This window comes from Embiotoca jacksoni, unplaced genomic scaffold, assembly GCF_022577435.1.
Source record: "Embiotoca jacksoni isolate LCO1_2020_lvr unplaced genomic scaffold, fEmbJac1.0.p SCAF_9, whole genome shotgun sequence".
NCBI classification, from domain to species: Eukaryota; Metazoa; Chordata; class Actinopteri; family Embiotocidae; genus Embiotoca; species Embiotoca jacksoni.
The window spans coordinates 13,282,627-13,308,191 of NW_027185447.1; the positions used below are offsets into that span (position 1 = coordinate 13,282,627).

The window sequence follows — 25,565 nt, forward strand, 5'->3', positions numbered from 1 at the left end:
CACACGCGCGCACACACACACTAGGTTTCATGAACTTCAGACTCTGCACCACAGGAAGTGAGTGAGCGCTGCAGTGCCGAGGATCCATCAAACGGGGCCTGAAATTTACGGACAGAATCTCAAATCCCTTGAGCCGCTAAGGCACCTGTTGTTGTTGTTGTTGTTGTTTGTTAAAATCCACAGACTAAATACAACATTTGGAGAATAATCGACAAAATGAATCAATAATACAAATATCAGGCGGAGCGCTTGAACGAGGGGCTTTCTCGTCGGCTCCCGTTTGACCGTTGTAGATTACGGTTGAGGTGGGATGAGGGTTTTTTTTTTTTTTTTTTTTTTTTTAGTGGGCAGCTGCATGTTGTGTTAACAAAAAAAAACAAAAAAAAAACAGGCAACGTACGGCAATCGGCCACAACAATAAAACCACCGACGGGTGAAGTGAATCACTCGTTACGAAGACGACACGGCATGACGGATAGTTTATCTGCAGAAACGAAGCCCCCCCCCCCCCCCCCCCCCCGCCCCGCCGCTGTACACCACATGGAAGACTCGACTTAGGCCGCAATGACACGCAAGAGCCACACGTGTATTACATTCTGTTTATTCTGCAAATACCATCTGTAAAAATGATACATCGAGCCTAAGTATGGAACTCCGGTACAAGTTCACAGTATTTTTTTTTTTTACAGTCAAATTTAATCCCATAAGAAAGTTCCATTAAAAACAAATGTACGTATGCGTCGGCGACGTAAAAGAAGCACTTGATGCTACAACACAGATCAAACTCGCCGTGTAGTCCCAAACGTATTTCAGACGCGACGGGGTGCTCGCCCTCTTTGGATGAAACGACTCCGGGTGATTTTCGCGTCCCCGTTTTTAAAAAACAAAAAAAACAACAAAAAAAAACAACAAACGAAGAGTATGTACAGATGAGGTGAAGGAAAACGTCCTCGTGGTCGAAATGGGACACCTGCGCCGCGGTTTCAACATGCGATGCTGTGAAGTGTTTAGTCGCGCGTGTGAAGTAAGCCGCAAGCGTAAAGTTCGAGTGGTGTGTGGGTGCATGATTGGGGGGAGGAGGGGAGGGGAGGGGGAAAAGGGTGGGGGGAGGGGAAAAAAAACAACAACAAAAAAAAAAGCATGACGACATGATGTAAAAGTACGACTCCATCTGATTTGCCGCGAGGCCTGGGCAAGCACCCTGTGGCAAAGACCCGGGACGTGCAACGGGCAGTTCCTCGGCGACTCCCGACGGTCCTCGTGTCGAGCGTCGGCCCCGGCTGAGAACCGTCCCGATCCCAACCCCCCCCCCCAACCCTCCAACCCCCCGCCCCGAGCAACATCTGCCGAGGCCTCCGGCCGCGCGTCTCCCTTTTTTTCCTCCTCCACGTCAAGCCTCCCCTTTCTCCCGTTACAGCAGGCAGGCGGAACAAACATGGCAGCCTCATCCCTCCCTCCCTCCCTCCCTCCCACCCGCGTCACCTCCGCCCCGACTCTTCGGTCCCCACTGGAACTTCCTTCTTGGGGGGGGCGGGGGGGGGGGGGGGTTGTGTGGTGGGGTGGGGGAGAGGGGGGGGCGAATGGGAGAGTGTGTGTGTGTGTGTGTGTGTGAACAGAACAGGACAAGCAGGGAGGGAGGGGAGGGAGGGGGGAGTAGTGGCTTCAAAGTCTCACGTGGGCGGGGCGGGGCGGGGGGGGGGGGTCGTGCCTACCTCTAGGGGTGTGAGTGAGAAGGATGGGGATGGTTTCGAGATCCGTTTCCATCCAGTGATCCCGTTACAAAACGCATCTGTCGTCTTTTCAGTCCGACTCCGAGAACAAAGACCACCTGCGTCGTGAACTCCACACTTTCAAAAAAGGCCTCTTCAATCAGTTCCTGTAGCAATAAAATACAAATAAAACATGTAAAAAAAATAATAATAATAAAAAAAAAAGTTGTTAAAAATCGGTCACCTTGACAACATGCTCCAGAAACCAGGCGTCAGCCGCGCACCGGTTTGAAGTACCTGTCGCGGCGGGTTTTGTTCCTCGTAATTATGACGGTTCTGTGTTTGCGCGCATACCACACCGCCCTTCAAACACCTCGGCGTCACCGGGGAGACTCTTAAAAACGCGTGGCGGTTCCGACGCGGTTCCGTTTATCACCTTTTTATACCCCAAACCCACCGGGGGGAAAAAAAAAAAAGACTCGAATTAAAAAAGCGGTTCCGGCGCTGCGAGCGATCGGCGGACGCGGGACGAGTGACGGTGAACCGTTTACACTCCGACTTCGTCGTTGGGCTCGAGAGACGCTCGTGTTCGCTTTCTTAACATTTAACGCGCTGAAGGGATTTAATGAAAAACGGCTTATTTACGGCCTCTTTTCGGGTCGTTAACGCGTCGCGCCTTGCTTTGCCGATCTGAAGCGCGGAGAGACGCCGCCGCTCCGGACGTGGGGGTTACCTTCAGCGGCGTTCACAGTCTTGTCGGCGTCGGCCTCCTCGGCGACTCCGCACACCGACTGCTCCATTTTCTCCTCCGTCCCGCCTCCCGCCGGCGGCCCCGGCTCCGGCGGGGAGGACCCCGTCGTCGTTTGGGACTCGGCCGCCGCGCCCGGTGCCGCCGGCCTCGTCCCGGCCGTTTGTTCCGTGGCGCCCGGAGACGCCTTGGTGGAGAACCAATGTCGAACCAGGTCCGTCGTCAAACCGCTGGTTTGAGCCAGTTCCTGCAGCTGTGCACAAAGAACAATGAGGTTCATCTGCCTTTACAGGTGCACGCACACGCACACGCACACACACACAAACATACACACACTCTCACACACACAAAGAAACATACACAAACACACAGAGAAACATACATACACACACACATAGAGACAGACACAGAAACACACACACACAGAAACATACACACACACATAGAAACATACATATACACACACATAGAGACAGACACAGAAACACACACACACAGAAACATACACACACACATAGAAACATACATATACACACACACACACACACAAACATACACACACTCTCACACACACAAAGAAACATACACAAACACACAGAGAAACATACATACACACACACATAGAGACAGACACAGAAACACACACACACAGAAACATACACACACACATAGAAACATACATATACACACACATAGAGACAGACACAGAAACACACACACACAGAAACATACACACACACATAGAAACATACATATACACACACACACACACACAAACATACACACACTCTCACACACACAAAGAAACATACACAAACACACAGAGAAACATACACACACTCTCATACACACAAAGAAACATACACAAACACACAGAGAAACATACATACACACACACATACAAACAGACACAGAAACACACATACACAGAAACATACACACACACATAGAAACATACATATACACACACACATACAAACAGACACAGAAACACACACACACACACACACACACAGAAACATACATATACACACACATACAAACAGAGACAGACACAGAAACATACACACACAAACACACAGACACAGAAACACACACACACACAAACACACAGAGACAGACACAGAAACATACACACTCACACACACACACTCAAACATACACACACTCTCTCACACACACAGAAACATATACACATACACACACAGAAACATACATACACACACATACAAACACAGAGACATACACACACTCTCTCACACACTCTCTCTCACACACACACACACACACACACACACACACACACACACGATCAGTCCACCGCTGGTCTTTTGGTCTCTCTGCTGACATGTGAGCAGCTCCTCCACACAGAATCTTATTATAGATATAAATAGTTACACCCATGTAGACTCCCAATTTATATCCCCGTGCAAAATACTCCCGACCCGTTTAATAATCGCTCCGATTACCGACATCTGTTGCACCACGTCTACCGTTTGTAGAAAAGAAATATTTGGACATGTCTTTAGTCAGTTTAAGACTTCTTATTCCAGTTCATATAGAATCTGTTCTTACCTGATGAAAGGTGGCTTTTTGCTTTTCTTTTTGTCTATCCATTTTACGTTGGGGTTTTTTTTTCTGAGGCGATATGGCGCTAAAATAATATCACAATATTTCAGGGTTTTTCTACGATAACCACGATAAAATACTGAAAAATATTTTATTATTAATTTCAAGTGTTATTGTTTTAGAAGTTGGCCTATATGTAACAGTTTTCCTTAATTGCCACCATCACCCAACTTTTTTTTTTTTTTTTAGCATATTAATTAGACTAACATTATCATGAATAATTAGATGTGGCACAGCCCCGGTTGGAACTTGAATTTACTCAGTAATAATACATTATAATGTAGTAATCTAATCGTATAAATCCTAAAAGGTAGTCGGAGAGACAGTCGGAGGTTAATATTGAACATCAATAAAGTCAAACCATCAGATATTTAGCAAATATGAATTGAAAAACATTTCAAGTTTGACATACTCTACCTAAACGGAATAAAACAAATTTTTAAATGCCCTTTATATTGAGATGAAATACAGATTCTGTATGCTGCTGTAGCGAATAAACGTCCCCTCGGGGATTAATAAAGTAACTACCTAACCTAACCGAGATCAATCTGCCCGCTGCGGTTAGTACCGCTCTACTTTCATATTATACGGCGTATTGTAGGCGCTCATAGTGTACGTTTTCGTTTCCACAACTGAACCGTTTATTTTCCTTCTTTGCTGTTGTGACAGTTAAAGTACGCAGCGTGGATCCGTCCGTTTTATCTCTTCTAAAAAGGCGCTTTTAAAAGTGACCCGGGGAGAAGAAACGAAGAAGCTCATTTGTTCCGAGCGCTGCACCTCTCCGACGGCGTTGTGAAAAGCACAAAAGGATATTTTCAGTCAAAGCGGAGCGTCTTTGCTTTACGATCAGAGGGTGAGACGGTCATTTTTTTTTTTTTGAACAACGGAAGCTCTTCTGAGTCGAGAGCCAACGGGGAAATCCGAGGCCCGAGTTCTGGCAATCGAACACGGACGAAGACTTCAATATTTTAACGGTTTGCATCCAAAGCAGCTTAACGCCGACTTCTCCGACACCTTCCCCCCCCTCCCGCCTCCCGCCTCCCGCCTCCCGCCTCGCCCCCCCTGTTCAATTAGTGTGGGAGAAATACTGGATCAAAAGGTGTCCGGAGCACAAAGTGAATCAAATAGTTTCTTTTAAAAAAATATGCAGATTAAAAAGATGTTATTGGATGCGATACGAGACTTCCGTCTTTTCAGGTTAACCCTGAAAGGAAAGATTTATCAGTAACACCAAACCAATCACCAGCAAAAACAACTCATGATAATTAATGACGAGAGACGAGGTGCACTTTACGAAAAATCAATCAAATGAAATTATTATCATTATTATTCCATCGCTTGTGTGGCTCCCACAGACGCATGTGAACATTTTATCGTGGCGGCGCAGGTTTCTCGTTTGAGGTTGTTCAGAGAAGAAGAAGAACGAAGAAGAAGAAGAACGAAGAAGAAGAAGAAAGAAGAACAAGAAGAAAGAAAGAAGGAAGAAGAAAGAAGAAGGAAGAAGAAGAAGAAAGAAGAACAAGAAGAAAGAAAGAAGGAAGAAGAAAGAAGAAGGAAGAAGAAGAAGAAAGAAGAACAAGAAGAAAGAAAGAAGGAAGAAGGAAGAAGAAAGAAGAAGGAAGAAGAAGAAGAAAGAAGAACAAGAAGAAAGAAAGAAGGAAGAAGGAAGAAGAAAGAAGGAAGAAGAAATAAGAAGGAAGAAGAAAGAAGAAATAAGAAGAAGAAAGAAGAAATAAGAAGGAAGACGAAAGGAAGAAAGACAGAAGACGAAAGGAAGAAAGACGAAAGAAGGAAGAAGAAGAAGAAGGAAGAAGAAAGAAGAAATAAGAAATACGAAAGAAGAAGAAGGAAGAAGAAAGAAGAAAGAAGAAAGAAAGAAGACAAAAGAAAGAAGAAGGAAGAAGAAGAAGAAGAAGAAAACGACACAATGAGCTGTGGTCAGTACCTGCGAGTCCTCCAGCCTGCCGTGGTGATGGAGGTGAGCCTGGAGGATCTTGGCGTTCTCCTTCTGCAGGTCCTCCTGCAGAGCCTTGTCCTGGTACGCCTCCAGCCACTTCAGCTGGCCGTTCTTCTGCACGTAGCGACAGTCCCCGAACCAGCGCACCACCTCGGGCCGGGGCAGCCCGGTAGCCGAGATCAGTTCGTCGTACTGAGTGGCGCTGGGCCACTGGGTGCGGGCGTAGACCTGTTTGAGCAAGTGCAGCTGCTCCGCCGTCTTCTTGCCTCGGATGGTCGTGGGCTTGGGGGAGTTGGATGGTTTGGGCGTCGCGGTCGAGGACTGGGATGGTTTGGCGGTGGCGGCGGTGGAGGAGGAGGAGGCGGAGCCCGGGGAGGAGGCGGGTGTGCCGCTGAACTGAGGCGGTACCGTCGGGCTGTCCGAGCCTTCGCCCTCCGGTTTGCCGTTGGCCTCCGTCACCTTCAGCATCTTCAGGTTTATTTTGATCGGGTTGACTTTCAGTTCTCCTGAGCTGTCATCTCGGTGTCTCTCTTCTCCATCCGCCTCCATGTCCTCCTCCTCCTCTCTCAGCGCTCGCTCCGCCTCCTCTTTTTTCTTCTCGGCTGCCACCCTCTTCCTCCTCTCGGTGAACCAGCCATTGATCTCCCTCCTGGTCATCTTGGTCTCCGATCGCAGTCTGTCCACTTCCTCTCCTGACGGGTCGGGGTCCCGGGCGAAGCTGGCCTCCAAGGCCTTCACCTGAACACAACAGATGAATGGTCCAAGTCAATAACGTGAAGGAGTGCTAAACTAAACAGATTACTTCATCAATCAAGAAATGAATGAGGACTAATAATAATAATAATGAAGGAATCGGCAACAATGGTGACAATTTTTCATTTAAGTTCATTATCTGAGTATCTGGTTCCACCTGGTCCATTCTGAGGAAACTGTAAAAAGTTTTTAACCGTTGGTGAGACAACCAAGATATTTACAGAGATCATCTTCGTGTCCATGAAATAACGATGACTTGGAGAAAAAAAAAAAAGGTGGAAAAAGGTCAAATTCAGATTTCTATTTCTTTCTGGATTATAAAGCAGTTCTTAATAAATACTATGAACGTGTCAAAACGGCCGTTTCCGTCGAGAAATGCACGCAGCCCGTATTAAGAGACCGGAGCCGCTTGGACTTCTGCAAGTTTGCGACGTCACAAACGCACGAACACGTCATAACGTCTCGCCTTCAGCGCGGGCCCGCTGTCCACGTTTTCGTGCGAAAGAAAACACAGCGCGGCCGTTCCTCTGCAGAACTAGAAAGCTACAAGAACGGGGAAATCCTGTGGTTGGCGCGTTTTTTTGTTTGTTTTTGTTTTTTCTCTACTTCGACTTAAGACCGCTGACGCTTCAGTCGGACACTCGGGTGCGTTGAACTCCGCAAGCAAACCGCTACCGTTATTCGATTTCGTGCAGCTCCTTCGGTAGCCAGCAAAAGACTTTACAGTACTTTTTCCACACGTGAAGCGGCGCTCCCCCGGCGCATGTCAACAGACTTTGACGAGTCTCTTCAAATCCAACATCTTAGAACCAAGAAAACACACACAAAAGTGGATTTTGCTCCACTTGGGCCTCACCTGGTGGGGTTCTCGCTCTTTGTAGCGGATGGCCGTGAAATCCGGGGAGGGCGGTCTGGGCAGTCGGCGGGACGCCGCGGTGGGGGAGGTGGGGGTCGGCGTTGCAGTCGGGCTCAGAGGAGCCGAGGCGTGCTGGGGCGTTTTCGAGCCGCAGTTGTTGCTGCCGCTCTCTGACAAATCGACGGGGTTGGCCCCGGCGACGCCGCCCGCACTCGGAGCGCCCCCCGCTCCGGACGCGGGCTTGCCCTGCCCCCCCCCCGCGCCGGAGCGGCCCCCTTTCAGGTTGCGGAAGTGGTAGCGCCGATCGCTGAACCACTTGCGGACCTCCCGCACCGTGAGCCCGGTCAGCGCGATGAGGCGGTCCACCTCCTCCTGGTCGGGGAACTGGCCCAGCTGGAAGCTGTCCTTGAGGGCGTTCAGCTGCCCCTGGGACTTCTTGCCCTTGTAAAAACTGGGGTCCAGGAACGCGTTGACGGGCGTCCGGGAGCCCGGTGCGCCGCCCAGGGCGGAGGGAGGGGAGGGCGAGGAAGATTTGGAGGCGGGGGAAGACGCCTCCTCCATTTTGATGTTCGGGGAGTCCCTGGCGGAGGGGTCGACGTCGTCTGGACTTGTGCTGGTTGCGTTACTTTTGTTACTGCTGCCATTGGCAGCTTTTGCCTTCTGTCCATCGCTGCCCGTTTTGCTTTTAGTGGCCCTGCTCTCCGTGGCGTTTGTACTTTCCGTGTCGGTCTGCGCAACGCCGGTGTTGTTGGCTGCGCTTTTATCCGTGTTCTTCGCATTTGCAAGACCGGTGACGTGACTGTTGCTCTTTTCGCTGGAGGCGGCGTTGGCGCGGCCGTGTTTACCGTTCACACTGATGGCCTTTGCGTGAATGTGATTGCTGCTTCCCAGACTGAGGTTGATGACACTAGCTTGACTTCTCCCACTGGCACTGCTCGTGCCCCCTCCCCCACTCCGACTGCTGTTACTGCCGCTGATGATGTTACTCCCCGTGCTGCTGCCGCTGCTGCCCACCGTCCCCACCACCATGCCGATGCCTTTGTCCGCCACCAGGGCTGCAGCGGGTCGGGCCTGCATCATGGGCCGGGCTGCCGCCTGGGGCTTCGGTGTGACGGCCAGGGCCACGGGAGCGCTGCTGACCTGGATGCCGTTCGCCATCACTGGCTGTGTGACGATTACCCCCCCCTGGCTGACGAGGGACCCCTGCAGAATGTGAGGGATCCCCGTGGCCCCCAGCGAGGCAGGCAGGACTGTGATTGTGTGCTGGGCCGGGCCGTGGTGGCTGTGCATCGGGTTCTGAGAGCTGGAGGGTGCCGTCTGAATGATGGTGTTGAACATCTTCCTCCTGGCCTCCTCTATCTCCTCGGGCGACCAGCTGATGCCTTGCTTCAGTCTCTGGGCCGTGAACCAGATCTTGATCTGCTCTTCGGGAAACTTTGTGACCACAGTCAGGTAGCAGAGCTCGGCCTTTGTGGGGTACGGGAACTTACTGAAGGAGGTCTTCAGGAAGGAGGAGGAGTCCATGGAGGCACTGTAGGTGGGGATGCTGCTCAACGGAATCATTACCTGGGAATGAAAAATGTGAAAAGTCAGTTATTATTGCATCATATGATAACCAATAATAACTTTCACAATACGAGAGTACAACAAAAGCAACATTTACCTTGGGGAGATTTTTTGAGGATGAAAGTGAGGAAGCACAGGACATGTTTGAGGCGACTGTGATCGGTGGAGAATGGTGAAGGCTTCTGTTTTGAACAACTGAAACCACCTTCAAGAATAAAAAAGAATTTAAATGAATGCGATTCAAGTCAAAATGGACGCGTTTAAGAGAGCGCAACTAAAACGTTTACCTGTGTGATAGGCGTCTTGAGCACCGGTAATGCTCCCGAGCCGTTGACTATCTGGATGGCTGAGGGCAGCGTGACCTTGGTTGTTCCATTGTGGACAATTGTGGGAACGTGGTTGACCGTCACTGCAGCAGTCTCTTTTCTCTCCGTCTCTCGAGACGCAGAGACGGAGTGGTGGTCAGAGGAAGGCTCGTCCGAGGCCGGGTGAGACACCACGATCCGTTTCGGCTCCGACTTCCCCTTCAGCATCCTCATGATCGGGGTTTTGGTGATGGAAATCTCGCTGTCCTTCCCCGCCTCTGTCCCGGTCACCAGATTCTGCTCCACCACCACCCTCCTCTCCCTCTTCCTCAGCTGCAGGGTGGTGTTCAACGTGCTGGGGTGAACCCTGGCGTTGTGCAGGGCCAGCCCCTCGAACTTGGGCGCTGAAACCCCGCAGCTCACACAGAAGAAGCTGGGGTCGCAACGGAAGTCCGGGTGCCCCGTGTAGACGTGATCCAAGAACAAGTTAAGGTCGTGGGTTTCAAAGTTACAAGGCTTACAGGTGTAAGTGCCGGCAGCGTCTCCGACGGCATCGCCAGCCTCTGGTTTGGAAGACTCCCCGGGGTCCGGGGGACTGCGTCTGTCGCCCCCCGAGATCCTGCTTTGGCGGAGAAGAACGGGAGAGTCCCGTTCAGCCTCCTCTGACAGGTGGATAATCTTGCTGGGGATCATGCAAGGGGTAGTCGACTTCCTTTTGCTGGCCATGGTGTGACCACGGGGCGGGGAGGGGCGGTCAAATGGCTGAAGGGAGGGGTGTGAGAGAGAATGTGGGCTTCTCGTTGACTATAGACCAGGCATGGGGGGAGGAGGTCGGCAGGGCTGGTCCATAGGTCCTCTCTTGGTTCTCACTGCAGTTTTTAAGGAAAACCTGTAAATCAAGAGAAATATTTTAGTTCATCAATCGCCAATCGTGTGATATAATTTACCGAACAAGGGGTGTGTGGGGGGAGGGGGGGACGAGCGAGGGAGAACAAATCAGATGGGATTTCTTACTCAACGCAGTTTCCTCTTTGCTGGAAAAAAAGAAAGAAAGAAAGAAATAATGAACAGTTTGTTGGATGTTCCCAGGTAAAATATCAAAAGCAAAAGGTAGGGAGGCCTTCTGAGAAGACTCAGCAGAGGCCCTTAAAATCCATCGTTGCTTGTAAATCTTTAATTAAAAAACAAAAACAACAATCAAAGTCTTCTCCTCAACTCCTCTTCCCCACAAAACCCAAGGCTATCTCCTTTATGAGGCAATTCAAACACGCTCAGTCTGCTTCTTCACTAAAGGCTCTTTGGGAGCACTCCTGTCCTACCCCCTTCTTTCCCCTCCCCCATGCAACTCAGTCTCACTTCCCCTCTTTCAGACACACCCCCAAAGACAAGAGCACATTCTGAATTTATTTAATCCACAGCCTCTGCAGCTCCCCAGAGCACCTTTTTAAAAAAAAAAAAAAAAATATATATATATATATATATATATATAAATAAATGAAGATTTGCTACAGAAATGCTCACTTGTGAATTTGTAGCTTAAGGTGGAGCGTACTTGACAATTGGGCAAGTGGGTGGTTCAACAGATGTTCCCTGGAAAGATGGCCTTCTCTCCCGACAATAATACAGTCGAGATGGAAACACACCCGCATGGCAATGCGAATCTTAAAATTTCCTTCACACCTCCAGAGCCCTGGTCTCCACACAAAATGGCGACGCTTCCTGTGGAGGTGTCTTCCCCCTCCCTCAGTTCCCTCCAGCCCAGAGGTAGTGATGGAGGATTGGAGGAACAGCTCCGGGGCAATTACTTTTCCAGTCACTCTGCCCCGACATGACACCTCACTCTCAGAGTGGCAAGAGCTCACCAAAGTTCAACAGCTGAAAGGAGTGTAACAGGAATCTCAAGTCTGAGTCCGGCCCACTGTGGCGTGGCGCAAAGATACTTCACCCACAAATCCAACACAAATTGGAAGTAATCTCGCGCTTCCAATGTCCAAACGGAGCTGCTCAGTGCAGACTAGTTTCTGCGCATTTCTTTGAGCATTACATTTGAGGCCATTACGGAGCCATCATGTCTCCATTCAATAAATCTGTCCCACTCTAATCAAGTAGCACTTGTTAAATGGCAAATGTTCTCTCTCTTGTACCTACACACACACACACACACACACACACACACACACACACACACACACACACACACACACACACACACACACACACACACACACACACACACACACACACACACACACACACACACACACACGCAAATCCTTGGTTTGCCACACAAAGGTCATGGTACATTAGCTCAAAGCCCATTTAACCCTCACAGGACTGGGGTGTGATAGATGCCCTTTCACACACACACACTAACTGAGCAAATGTTTTCACTTTCCTGCCTTTGGGAGCCTCGGTCCCAGTCAACACGAGTAAATTACCGGTCAGTTCATCTGCAGTCTACAGGTCTTACTCGTAACACCGACGTACTTTATTGAGGCTGTGATGAAAACGTAGCGGGACTCGCATCAAATGGGTATCAAACAGGAAGAGGAGCAGAGCCTCTCTTTGAATCTGAGTGTGAAGGGTTAACAGGCAAATGAAGTTTGGAGGTGGAGGGAACGTGATGCCCCTTGTTCCCCCTTGAACCCCCCCCCCCCCCCAGAAAGAGTAACTGCCCCTGGCTTGGGCTGTTGAGCACCCCTCCTACTCCCCTGCCATTCAGTTCTGCATCAAGGGGCACCACTCTGCCAAGGCAGGCCGGTCACATGACCAACACAAAGGCTTATGGGTGGGCAGTCTCAGCCATCCATCACGTGGTTCTGTTGGGTGTGGGTGGCAGGCGAGAGGAGAGGAGAGGAGAGGAGAGGAGAGGAGAGGAGAGGAGGAGAGGAGAGGAGAGGAGAGGAGAGGAGTGAACAGGAGAGGATGGTGGGGGATGGGCAGCCGGTTTGGGGTGAGGAGGCGAGGGGAAAGAGGGGTGTTAAATATGGTGGAGGAAGCACTGAGGTGTTTCAGAGAGGAATTTTCCTCCCGATACCCCCCTCCGACTCGCCTTCCCACCCTGCCTACCCCCCCCCCCCCACGCCTCAAAGCCCCCTTCTTGCTCCAAACTACAATCACACGGTCCCTCCCTCCCCCTCTCTCCCTCTCCCTCCCCCCTCCCTCCCTGCTCACTGCTGCAAAGCCTGGAATGTTCAGCCAGTGGACATAACCTGGAGTTCAGCTTCAATGTCTCTTATGTGCACACGGGCTTTTCAGCGTCTCCTACCGAAAACAGAACAAAAAAAGATTCACTACAACAAGCCCTTAAACACACATTATCTTACCAAGAATAAAATCCCCTCCGCACATATCGAAAGCTGTTCAGACTGACTGGGCTTCAGTAACACCTACCTTCACATGTGAAAAAGAAAAGAAGAAGAAGAAAAGAAAAGAAAAAAAAAATCAGAAACCACAACTGTGTTTGCTCGTCCGCAGACAAATGTTGAGCCTCAACAAGGCCAGAGAAACCAGCAGAGACCCAGAGGCCTCGTACAGGTGAGGACTGAAAGGACAAGGGCCGAGCTATTATAGGCAACTCATACCTCAGCAATGCCGGGGCTCAGACAAGTCCTGTTGACTCACTGGGAATGAGGAGTGCATCCGGTGGTGACTTTAATTTGAATGTTGCTCACAAGTTGATGACCATGTGGCTGTGGTGGGGCTTGTGTCCTTTATGTTATACTTGTCAGCATTCACATGTGTGGGTTTCCTGTGAGATTGAGATTGAGATTGGGGAGGGGGGGAAGGGGAGAGAGGGAGGGTATGTGTGTGTGTGTGTGTGTGTGTGTGTGTGTGTGTGTGTGTGTGTGTGTGTGTGTGTGTGTGTGTGTGTGGTGCGCTGGGGTGGCTGCCTGCATGCCTGTGTGTGTGTGTGAGGCTTGTTTACTGGAGGTAGTCAGGCTGCAGTCAAGAGATCTCACAGTGACACACAAAAGACACTTTCTGACACCTATATTATCTATGCCTCATCAATGGCTCAGCACAACATGACCTCCTTTCCTCCCCTGGTCTGACCCCTGTCTAGGCCTGGCCTATATCCTCCTGGTACACACCGAGATGATAACACACACAAGAAAGCCTACAGCTTGGCCGCAGAGTAACTGCATGCTGACTGAACTACTCTGAGCAGAGAGTACAGGTGTAACGTTGACATCCGTGTGTGAAACAACTGAGTAGGACTCAGAATAGGTGTTCAGCACGGGCAGCCCTTTCCTTATTTGCTCCATTTAAACAAAAACAAAAACAAAACAAAAAAAGAAAATTTTTGCTTCCCTACTTGTCTTTTTTCCTCCCTCTTCACCCTCCCTCTTCACCCTCCCTCCCTCTCTAACTGTCTCTTCACCCTCTGCTTCCCCTCCCTCCCTCCCTCCCTCCCTCCCTTTCCTTTCCTTCTTCTCCCTCTCCAAGCAAGTTTGGCCCAGGGAGACAGGTCTGCAGCGCCACTGGTGTGTTACTGTCCCCATGGCAACCACCTCCTACCCTCCCCTCTTTCTCTCTCCCACCAGCTCATTTCTCTAAAGTACAAGCATGAGGGTAAACACACATTGTTACTCTCACACACACACACACACACACACACACACACACACACACACACACACACACACACACACACACACACACACACACACACACACCTCCCATGCCATCCAGTCCTTGGCTCTAGCAGGGCTTGTTTGTTCCACACACCCCTGTGAGTGGTATTTGGAGAGTCCCTGCCCTGCTCCTATTTCAGTGCCTCCCTCACGGGGTGTTGATGTCTCTCTGCTAGGTGTGGTCATCGTCACCAAGGCACGCCATTGGCCAGAACCGGGTGCCGTTTCTTCCCGTTAACTTGGTGCCCGGGTCTCTGTCCAGACATCTGCCCTGTGTGGCTCTTGTGTTTGGCCCGCAGAGGCCCAAGTCACAAGTCACGCTGGGTTCCTGTATTCACTGTAGGCAATGCAGGCACGGACGCATAAACAGGCCCGAAAATGTGGCAGATGCTATCCTCTTTCAGAAAGGTCTCCAAAACAACCAGCAACCCCGAGCGTATTTTCGAGCTCATTATCAAGTCTGCACCTCCAAAGCACAAACCCTTTTTCCTACTGTGAGTGTCTGCGCCCCAAAACACCAAATCCTTCGCCGTGTTTTCCGTGTCTCAAAATAAAACCGCCTTTCCACTTACTTATTCCCACTTTAAACAGGCATAACCTTCGCCTGTCAGTCCCCTGCGGGGTTTCACACACTACGAGTGCTTTTATGATCTTTTATGATCTCGGCGTCTGAACTTCTCTCCACATGCCATTTCAGTTCCTCCACAATACTGGCAACAATAGGAAACCCTCAATGACAGCGGTCCTCCAGCGTCCCTGCACCCTGATCCCGGGTCCCATCTGGGCTGGTCTCTCTCTCTCGGGTCAGGGAGCAGACGGCTGCATTGCTGTGGTGGCCACTGCGAGTGAGTGCATGCGTTCAAACTGGGCTGCTGAGAGGGGAGGGAGAGAAAAATGGCGGAGCACCATGCTCTGTGCAGTCCAACCTAAAATGGCTGACATCACAAGCTGTTAACCAGCCAAGCAGAGCAAGAGGCTGCTACCGCTCCTGACCCAAACCTGCCTGCTCTGGACGTATGAGTGGATCGCACTGCGCTCCACCACCACCACCACCACCACCACCCCCCCACCACATCTCTCCCCTCCCACAGACTGTGAGAAAGGCCCTCGAGTTGCAGCTGACTGCTTTTTGTGGTCACACTTGGTAGAGATCTGCAGGTAAATTGTTATTACATGGGTGAGTACAGAGGAGACCAAACTGACAGACAGAAACACCTTCCGTCAAAGACTCACAGGATTTCTCCGTTTCAGTCAGCCATCATTTGATGCTTAAAACGGAAGCTAGTGAAGCAAAACCAAGAGATTCTCGAGTGGCAAAATTAACCAAAAGTGCAGGGCCGAAGTATGACGTACTGATTAATCCTTTCATACTGAGCAGCTCAACCTGTGTCAGCTGCAAACCTAAAACTGAGGAGTAAAAGGGAGGGAGAAAGAGGGATGGGAGGAGGTGAGGTGAGGGAGGGAAGGAGGGAGGGAGGGAGGGTGGACTACAGCCACTGAGCCCAAACCATCACCACAGCAACACGATGAATAACAGCAAGAAGAGGCACAACAACAACAACAACAACAATAACAATAACAATAATAATACTAGTGGAGTTTTGTACTGGTTTTCTTCCACTGAGGACTCTGATATAACCTCATCAGCGGTAGTGTTGAAACCGGCCTGTCCTGAGAGTAAAAGGTGAGCTGCAGGTGATAAACCAATAGCTGGATTAAGCCGTGCGTCCATGTCCAGGTCTCACGTGGACACCGGACACAAATTAGCTGTCTGGGAAAGCTCTGCTCTTAATCCCTGGAGTCACACACACTCATGACAACACTGATATGAGAAATAACCAAGGCAACCGTCTCCCAAACTCCTCTGACGACAACATGCAATAAACTGTGCTTATGAAAAGTGTGGCAGGTTTTTTTGGGGTTTTTTTTTGGACACAAATGTCTTTCACAGCTTTCTGACAAAATAAAAGCTCAAATCATCCGTAGATTACTCGTGCAGTTTTTAAACGGACAACTGTGGGAAACAATATTAGTCATCATAAGTGGTTGGGAGGTCAAAAGATTTCTAACTTCTTCATTCATGACAAGAGACTTGACACAAAAAAAAAAAATGGTGAAATTCGAACGATTGTTTACGTGATTTATTTTACATCTCTGGCTTTAATATAAACGGGCAACACGTAATTGGTAATGATCTCAAAATAATAATAATAATAACTGTGTAGAAACGCCAGCGATGAGCGGTGTTTTGTTAAATAGCAGAGACACAGCGCTGGATAACGTTTGGTCCCTGAGCGCAGCGGCGTCAAACATTTCCGAAAATGATGCATCTTCCGCTCAAGTTAGGCGGAGTGAGTCTCCCAACTTAACGGGGCTCGTCCGCATTATAGGTTTTAAAACACTGGTAACCAATTCAGAGAGGAGAGGGGGGGGGAAAGGCAAGCCCCCAGCCCCCCCCAAAAAAACCCTACTCTCTCTCTCCCCCCGTTGGTTGTCGCCATTTTAAGCAGGCGACATGCAGCTGGCCAGCACTGCTGAGCCAAAAGCGCAGCCCGCAAAAGGTAAGGCTTCACAACACAAGTTTGGGGAAAGGTGAAACACTCGCGTAAATCACGAAAGCACACTCACCTCGCTTTGTCGGAGCTCACCGTAATGCTGCGCAGGTATTTAAAAAGTTTACATTGATATTGGCTCGCGGCGGAGCCGCAAACGGACTTCACTGATGGTAACTTATAGGTGTAGGACCCCGCTGTCCATCGGCTGGGTGATAAACGTGACACTGGAGGCGCACCGGTCCCTACGACAGCCCCCCTTTTTCTGCGCTTGTTTATTTCGAGTGGCTCTCAGTGTTGAGGCAGGCGGTGGAGGGAAGGAAAAAAAAAAAAAAAAAAAAAAAAATACGACGGACGTACCGAGGGAAGAGACGGACACGTGACGCACACGTCACTGACGGTGGAGTTGGCGTGAGAGCTCGAGCTCCGCCGCGCAGAGCGCAGAAGTGAGTCAGACATCCCGTCCCGACTTTGACCCAACAACACGGAGAGGGTCCTTTTTCGCGGGTGCGAGAGGGGACAAAAACGGCACCAGCCCCCGTTAAACCTGATGTTAAAGCCGCTCTCACCTGTCCCCCTCCCAGGTAACCTCTCTTAAAGGGACAGTGCAAAGAGTGGGCCGGACAGATACCCTGATAACACCTCTTCAAGTTAATCAAAACCCCAACTGCACTCATAAAGACCGTAAGACCACTAGTGGAATGTAACTAAGTGGGCAATCTTTACTGAAGTACCGTATTTAAGTACAAATTCAAGGTACTTTTACTTTACTTGAGTACATCCATTTTATGCAACTTAATATTTCTTCTCCACATCCAGGAGGCACAGATGTTACTTTTTACTCCACAACATTTGTCTTGAGAGCTGTAGTTACTAGTAGTTTAAGATGACAGGTTTTCATGCACTTCCTGTCCAATGAAAGCCATGTATCTTGGACACTGAAAATGGTGTTGTTGGATTTGGGAAAGAAATTTAATGTTTAAGTGAAAAGATAAATTGTCTTTTTAAAATGTATAATGTCATGCATTGTGTAAAGTCAGCCGATCAGAAGAAGCAAGTGAAACACGCTATTTTGTAGATAGAACCATCATATTTTGAACAAATATTCTTCAAAAGGTCTATCACTGATATATTTAGGGAATTACACTCCTCCATGTGTATATATTTGCATTTAAGAGGTGTGCATTTGTTAACAGTCACAAATGTAAGTATAAAGCCTAATATTTTGCTATCTAAACCAACATAAAATCAAATAGAGCATTTGTTAGGGAGGTCTAAGACATACAATGCATGCAGCCTACTCATATTTCAAGGAAAATTTCAGATTTAAGAGCTTAATAGTTGATGAGTTTGACTGTTTAGTAGGTGGTAACATTTATTTTGTTTTCCGTGAAAGGGCCAGCATGGCATCTGAAACACATTTAAAAATACATTCAGCTGCAAAAACTCTATAAAACTAATTTCTCATACTTAGTCTTTGCTCATTAATGTAAAAGTGGTGGACAAAATAAACCTCTTCACTATACTGCATTACAGTTCAGCAGCACCACAAACTACTTCCTCCAGAAAGACCACAGAGCTCAGCCAACACTTCACAAAAGCAGTTTAAGAGACTTAACTTTAGGATTTACAATTGCAGGCTGTACTCATATAATGCTATTCTAGGGCTGTTATTGATTTTCTGTTAAGATGTGTTTATTATGTATATGTGCAATTAGACTGAAATTAAAGATGATGCAACATCCCACACATCCTCCCGAATGAGTTGGTGCTCAGGTGGTCAACGTTGAGACTCAAAAGAGAAACTGAAATTCTCTTTCTGGATCTCAAATCTTTAGGGCTTGAAGCAAATATGTTTATTAACTGATTTCAAAGCATATTGGATTTAATATCACAACTAAATACTTGCCGATATTGATATATTGGTGCTAAGAAATATGTCAAACCTGTAATAATTTTTTAAATGGGAGAACTCTGTGGCTCCCACTCAGGTTTTCTCCATTTTGTAACAATTTACAGAAGATTTTTTTTTAGGTCAAAATTTCATTTCATTTAATGTCATTGTGGTTTCATTTCGATGTCTGAGATTACATTGTAATCTAAGTACGAAAGCAAACTTCTTTTGAGCATTTCGAACACTAACCTCGTACTGTATGCTTTCTTGTCCTCATGAAATCTGACAACAGAAAAGTCAATAATTTTGTCAATCATGAGCCATTGCAATCCATCATTTGTCAAATTACCCCATTTTACACAAATTAAGTAATAAAGGAGGTCATTTAAGGATAAACGATCATGATTATCTCAATTCTAGTGTGTATCAGTGGAGGGTGTCACTGAATATGAGTAATTGGAATGAAGCTCAACCAGGGAAAACCTGCAGTGTGATTGGTTTAGCCAAAAATAAAAATCAACATATAACAAACCTGCTCATTTTTGAGGCAACTGTTTCAGGAAAACTGGACGTCACAATGTCAAACTTGTGTGCAAATTTGTACTCTTAAGGTTTCCAACGTTTATATTCAGTGAATCCTTAATATGAGGCGTTCTTTAATATGACAAACTGGTGCAGGGAAATATTTGTAAAAATCCAGTATTTCTCATGAAACAAGCAAACAAAAGAAAGTTAGGGTGTAACAAAAAAAGCACTTATATGTCTTTAAATTCTATCTCTCTTTTGATACCTTTGACAGGTCCTGAGCCCCACGTGGAGAACAAGCTTTCTCTTTCACCATTACAGCCACTGTGCAGCTGTGTATGTTTTGACAAAAGATGAATCATTTGAAGCAATTACAGCTGTGACATTGAAAGTTGCATTTATATTGATCAATGACAGAGGCTTCACATGAATGGAAGAATAAGATATACATTGTACTAATGCACAGACCAAATGTCCATATTGCTTCATTTTTCATTTATTGCCACCTGATTACTTAATTGCCCCTTGGATGGACAGTAGATGTTGCCACCTTTTTATTTTGAGATATAAGGTAGAGGTGCAACAGTTCAATTCATGTTGATTTTGACACTTTTTAAAAAAAAAAAATGAAAATGCAAAAAAAACTGTCTGATCCATGCTTTTGAAGATCCTTTTAGAAAAAAAAAAAAAAAAAAACTCTTGAGTCGTAGACACCTTTTTCATTTAAATCAAAAGATGAATTGCTCATTACTTGAAGCCCTAATATATTGTGATATTTATGGACATGATTTGTGCCTTGAGTTGTCGAGATATCTGATTAATCAAAGGTCACATCAATAGAAAACAACAGTGGAAACATTCTTCAGGTGGCTTGTACACAAAAAGAATACACCATGCTCACGTTTTGTTTTGTTTGTTCTCATTATAAAATACTATGCTGAAGGGAGAAATTTATTTGTCGACAATTTTTCTTCCACGCTGAATATTTAAGCCTTATTGTGAACCTCTCACAACCTCATCGGGTCGCAACTGTGCAGTTGCAGGTTTTCACCGTCAGAGTTCGCTGTGTTTTTTTGTTGTTGTTGCGTTTCTGGCAGCAGCGGTGCGGAAACGTCGCACTTTCTGATTGGCCGTCCATGGCTGGGGTCAAAACTGTATTGCGCATGCTCAATTACCCTTTCACGGTTAGCGACTGAAATCTGTCAGCTCAGCGCAGCGTAGATTCCTCTAATACTTTCCCGATATTTCCCACTCCTGTCCTCCTTCGGTCAGCGTTAGAGATTTGAATCTCGCTTTAGGTGTCGTCAGATTTGGATTCTAACTTTTCGACGTCTGCAGCCGAAGGAAACAGCAAAGAATGACGAGCAGTTCAAAGCGGAAAGAAGAAAGTCATCTGCTCAATGGGGGTGTAAAACAGTCCACATGGAGCAAAGCCCTCAACAGTAATGCTGTTTGGGAGGAGAAGGTCAGTCAGCTGCCCTCTTTTTTTTTTTTTCTTCTTCTTTTTTTTTTTTTTTAGCATGGATCTTATGTTATTGCACTTTGCTGCAATCTTCTGAAGCCACATTATTTTCTGCCATGCGCTCATAAAGTCTCCTACCAGGAGCTAGCTGTCATGCTAAGGATTAATCTGGTGTGGCTGGGTGGTTATCTGTCAAATCCAAATGAGTAATGAATCGTCTTGGTGGTTTTGCCTTTTGTTTCAAAACAACAAACTGCTTATTGATTTCAAGGGATCAAGTCATCGTATTGGACATATTTTCCAGTCTATCGATCAGAGATAATCAGCAGCTCCTTACGCTGCAGAATATGTTTGACAATTTTGCTTTAAAATGAATTTTCTGTTGATTATTAAGTCACTAGATTTAGTAAAAAAAAACAAAAAAAACCAGCCATCCAATCAATCATTGTGTGTGTTTCCTCTTGACCTGAAACAAAACACCAGCAGTCTTTTTGTGACACCTAATCGTAACTTGACATAAATGAACATCAGGAGATGTAAAACACATTTGACTCTAAATTAATAATGCGTTTACATTAATTTGTGGGGTGCTTTTTTTTTTTAAAAACAGTAATTGGTGCATAAAGTTGCTCTTTTTTTTTTTTTTTAATGTAAAATGATCCCAGATTAAAGTGCATACACTAATCACCATCTCGTGCCAAAAGGAGTGAATAAAAATCGATTTGTGAAGTCACCCTTATGTGTGTAGAATAACATCTGTGTGTATGAGAGAAAGCAGGAGACTGTTAGGACTTTATCGCCTTTTCATGTGAATAATGCATCAGTTGATTGATAAATTTGAAAGTTCTGTCAATGCAGGATTGCCTGATATAAACACTTAGGTACACCCATAGTGTGAACAACAGCACTGTTTGTTTGAGTGCGTGTTGTAGACGGAAATCAAAATTACATGAAAAGATAATGATAGCTTCATGTAAGATAAGAATTCTGGCCTAAACGCATGAACATGATTCAATTTTCCACAATCCTGGGGTCAATTTTGATTTTTTTTTTTTTTTTTTATACACTTTATTAATCCCCGAGGGGAAATTTCCACTCGATCACAGTTTTTTGGGGCCCTCTGGAAGGAAGTAGAACTAGACTAACTTTTATGCAGGTAATCAGAGCTAGATGTGATGATTTAATTATACTCGCGTGCCTAAAATACACTTCCTACATCAGAATAAGAACGTGAAACTCTTTTAAACGTGCACGGCTTACAGTCTACGCAGTGCTGTCGTTATAATATTATTATTGTCATAAACACCATTTCTTAAAGTCATCCTTTTGAATAAACTTTTCATGTTTTCTTTCCCAGGATGAATTTTTAGATGTGATTTACTGGCTCCGACAAATTATTGCAGTTATCCTTGGTGTGATATGGGGTGTTGCGCCGTTGAAAGGATTTCTGGGAATAGCCATGTAAGTATTCTTTACAGCCTGAGTCGCTTCATATCAACTTGTCCTAAAGAAATGCCTGAAAAGTTGACATGTTTGTTTGTGTGTTTGCGCCGTTAGATTCTGCATCATCAACGCTGGGGTCCTCTATGTATACTTCAGCAGCTTTCAGCAGATCGACGAGGAAGAGTATGGAGGCACGTGGGAACTCACCAAAGAAGGCTTCATGACATCGTTTGCCCTGTTTCTGGTGGGGATGCCAACATTTTGACTTTTTGTAAAGGAAAGCAAGTTCGGTTAGACTTTGATTAGACGTTTAAAATATGGCTTATTTGTTTTTCCAGAGTGGACAGACACAAAATGAGCACGCTAAATAAAAACAGTCAATCCATGTTGGATTATTCAGTTGAGTAGCATTAGACCACCACTGTTTCTGGTGGTGATCTTTTCCAAACTGCCTCAGGCAATTTCATGCTTACTTTATTTTTAGATTAAAGGTCCCATATTGTGTAACTGCAGATTTCTTTTTTTTTAAATTTTATACCAGGTTTAGGTGCTTTATAAATACAGTGACAGAGTTAAAACATTTCCATTGAGAAATGCACACAGCACGTTTTCAGCAACTGTCGTTTCTACTTCCATAAGTTTGTGATGTCACAAACTCACACTCGTGTCATACAGTATGTCAGGCCTCAGTATGGCCCTTTGTCCCTCCTTTTATGTGGAAGAAAGCACACAGCAGTCATTCTGTCACAGAGCTAGCAAGCGACAAAACTGAAGAAAAGCTGTCTTTAGCCTTGCCAAAGACTCAGCCAATCAGAAGAGGCTCGTTGATATCAATGCACCTTAAAGGAACAGACACAAAACAGCCTGTTCTTGGTGGAGCTTCAATAAAGAAGCTGAGAAGATGATATGTAGAACTATATTGAGGTGGTTTTAGTACTTCGATCCACAAAAATATCTCCTTATAGATATCAAGACTGCAAATAAAATACCAGAAAATTGTAAAAAAAAAAAAAAAAAAAAAAGGGGGATGTTTATGATGTAATGTATTGTCTTTATGTTAACTTCTTCATTTTGTTTTATTGAGAGTTCTGTATTAATTGATAGTGTTTTAATTTTAAGATAAAAGCCTTGTGTTTGATGTTTTTTTAAAGTGGTTTTTTTTCCAGGTCAGTTTATCATTAGTCCATTTGAATTGATGCTGTTTGTGAAGCATATGATTTGATCAATAGTCTCTAATCGGTTGTGTTTTTCCCTCTTCGCCAGGTGGTGTGGATAATCTTTTACACGGCTCTACATTTTGACTGAGAGGAATCCATAGGACACTAAATAAGAACATTTCTGTTGAAGTAAATTGTCAAGACACAGGAACTCCATGGTTTAGGGGGGGCGTCAGCGCTCCTACATACAGTATGACTTTTCAGTGTGCAGTGCATCATGGGAATTCTAGTTCTAAAGTCAAGACCCAGCAAGAACACAGTGACGATCATCTGTCTAATTTGAGGGTTCCTTTTTTAAGGCGCCTTCAGTTACACCTCCCATGTGTTATATTTCCTTCCTCACTTCATATTCATCATTTCCAACAAAAACACTAAAGATACAGAGAGCAAATGGTTTGGCTGAGAATGATTGGCAGTTCTGTTAATGCTGGAGCAGTACCTTGATGTAAAACAGAATATGGTTTCTTTCACTTTGTCAGTTTATAACAGGGCTTGACTTGTGTTTTAGAAGAGTGTCATGAACATAGTTTTTAGGCTGTAAAGATAACAAGCAGAGTGGGTTTTCATCCCAATTTATTGCTCGTGAGCAAGTCACTCCAGTTCCAGGAAAAATGCAATAAATACAAAATGTCACCATTAATTCATTAGCGGTAAATCAGTGCACAAGTGTCAAATGTCACCTTTTAAATTTGGGAAGAAAATGCAGCGCACGGCTGTACAGAACTACCGCTGAGAGATTCATTCTGCGGCTACGCTGTAAATCGCGCCTCTGAAGTTTCACTCCTAAATTATATTTTTGCCTTTTTTTGAGAAACAAGCAAAATGAGTAGGTTACTGCTAAAGTTACCAGCTACAGTATGTGTGAATCAGTGATTTTAAAGTTGGACTTGTCTGTCATCATGAAATGTGACCCAGAGCTTTTTTTTTTTTCTTCTTTTTTTTTTTCCCAGTGAATTGCAAGCATTTGAAATAAAAACTGTCAATTGTTATTATTTTGATAAGATCTGCTGTCTCAACAAATGTGACAAATTTTAGCTAACTACAACTGAATTCTAATATTTAACATTGAAACAAATGCTAGTTGTAAGATAGATTCATTAAGATACAGTACAGTAGTGTCACTTCAATGAGCAACTAATAAATAACCTCTGCATACAAATCAATTCCTCAAAGCAAAGAGGAAGGAAATGTGCATGTTGTGGTCAGATGCAAATGTTCACAGATTAAAAGTTAACCTGATCTGTGCACTGCCATGATTTGTTTTTTTAGTGTAGCTACATGTCATTTTATTAATGGCATTCGCTAGGATGGTAAAAACTATTTAAATTTAGTGTCATGTTCTCACACGTAGCCTCCAGAATAAAGTCTTATCTGTCATCTTGATATTAATTTAATCTTGTCAGTAAATTCTGTACAATGCCCTTTTGTCAAATCCACCTTGTATTTCACACATTTATTTGTATTTATGTTATATCTCGTTTGATGTAACATATTTCTCAGTATTTTATAGTGAAGAACTTTTGAAAACAGCTCTTGCAAAGTTATTGTAAAGATACTGTTATTGATATGCAGTTGGTGTTTGAAAGGATTGTATTTTCTGATCAAATCTTTTGGGAATCATTAAACTTGGGCTTCATTTGGCCTCCATTTTCAAATAGATGTTATGTTCTTTTTTTTCAATTAGATAGAAAAATTGTGCGTTTGTCAGATAGGGACATAAGTAAACTAATAAAAACAGGCTATCTAGATGAAATCATCAGGCATAGCTGCATGCCTGATGTTTGTCCACAAAAAAAAAAGACCATGAAAAGCCTAGGTGTGCTCAGGCATGCCTTCATCTTGATTTGAGAGGCTAAAGAAAAGATGTGGCTCTCTAGGTCTGAGGAATATTAAGGGAGGTAAGATCGAGTTGGGAGTGTCAAACTCTTCCACACTTTAGGGCCAATAAGTGAGAAAGCTTGAACCCCTTTGGTTGTTAGTGGGTGTGTGGGATGGGGAACAGTGATTAGTCAGCAGATCTGAGTGGTCTGGAGGTGGAGAAGGGGAGAAGGGGAGAAGCAGTTCAGAGATATAACCTAGTGCCAGTCCATGCAGTGCTTTAAAAACTAATAGAAGAATCCCCTGTGCTTCATTGGTCATCACTGGTGAAGAGAGGCCAGTACAGGGGAGATGTGGTCTCTATTCTTGGTACCAGTGAGGAGTCTCGCTGCTGCGTTTTGAATTTGAGATAACAGGGCTGACTGACTGATTCCTGCAGAGAACTAATCGAGTTGAGAGGAAATAAAAGCCTGAGCTATAATCTCTGCATTTTT

The 25,565-nt window shown here is 45.7% G+C and overlaps 2 protein-coding genes across 3 annotated transcripts; one reads left to right on the plus strand and one right to left on the minus strand.

Annotated features, from left to right (window-relative positions):
- Nucleotides 1–585: 585 nt before the first annotated feature.
- On the minus strand, nt 586–17,019 carry zhx3b (zinc fingers and homeoboxes 3b). Of its 2 annotated transcripts, XM_069140520.1 has the most exons (8): nt 16,789–17,019; nt 10,538–10,557; nt 9,506–10,412; nt 9,316–9,423; nt 7,653–9,218; nt 6,032–6,781; nt 2,443–2,710; nt 586–1,876 (listed from the first exon to the last, which is right to left on the minus strand). In XM_069140520.1, the coding sequence occupies exons 3-8, from the start codon at nt 10,247–10,249 to the stop codon at nt 1,866–1,868; spliced, it is 3,447 nt and encodes a 1,148-aa protein (XP_068996621.1). In that variant the 5' UTR covers nt 10,250–10,412; nt 10,538–10,557; nt 16,789–17,019; the 3' UTR covers nt 586–1,865. The 2 variants fall into 2 exon arrangements, with proteins under 2 accessions (XP_068996621.1, XP_068996620.1); XM_069140519.1 differs by lacking the exon at nt 10,538–10,557.
- Nucleotides 17,020–19,768: 2,749 nt separating this feature from the next.
- Nucleotides 19,769–24,908, plus strand: rab5if (RAB5 interacting factor). Its single transcript, XM_069140521.1, has 4 exons — nt 19,769–20,596; nt 21,951–22,054; nt 22,151–22,280; nt 23,300–24,908. The coding sequence occupies exons 1-4, from the start codon at nt 20,489–20,491 to the stop codon at nt 23,339–23,341; spliced, it is 384 nt and encodes a 127-aa protein (XP_068996622.1). The 5' UTR covers nt 19,769–20,488; the 3' UTR covers nt 23,342–24,908.
- The last annotated feature ends 657 nt before the right edge of the window (nt 24,909–25,565 follow it).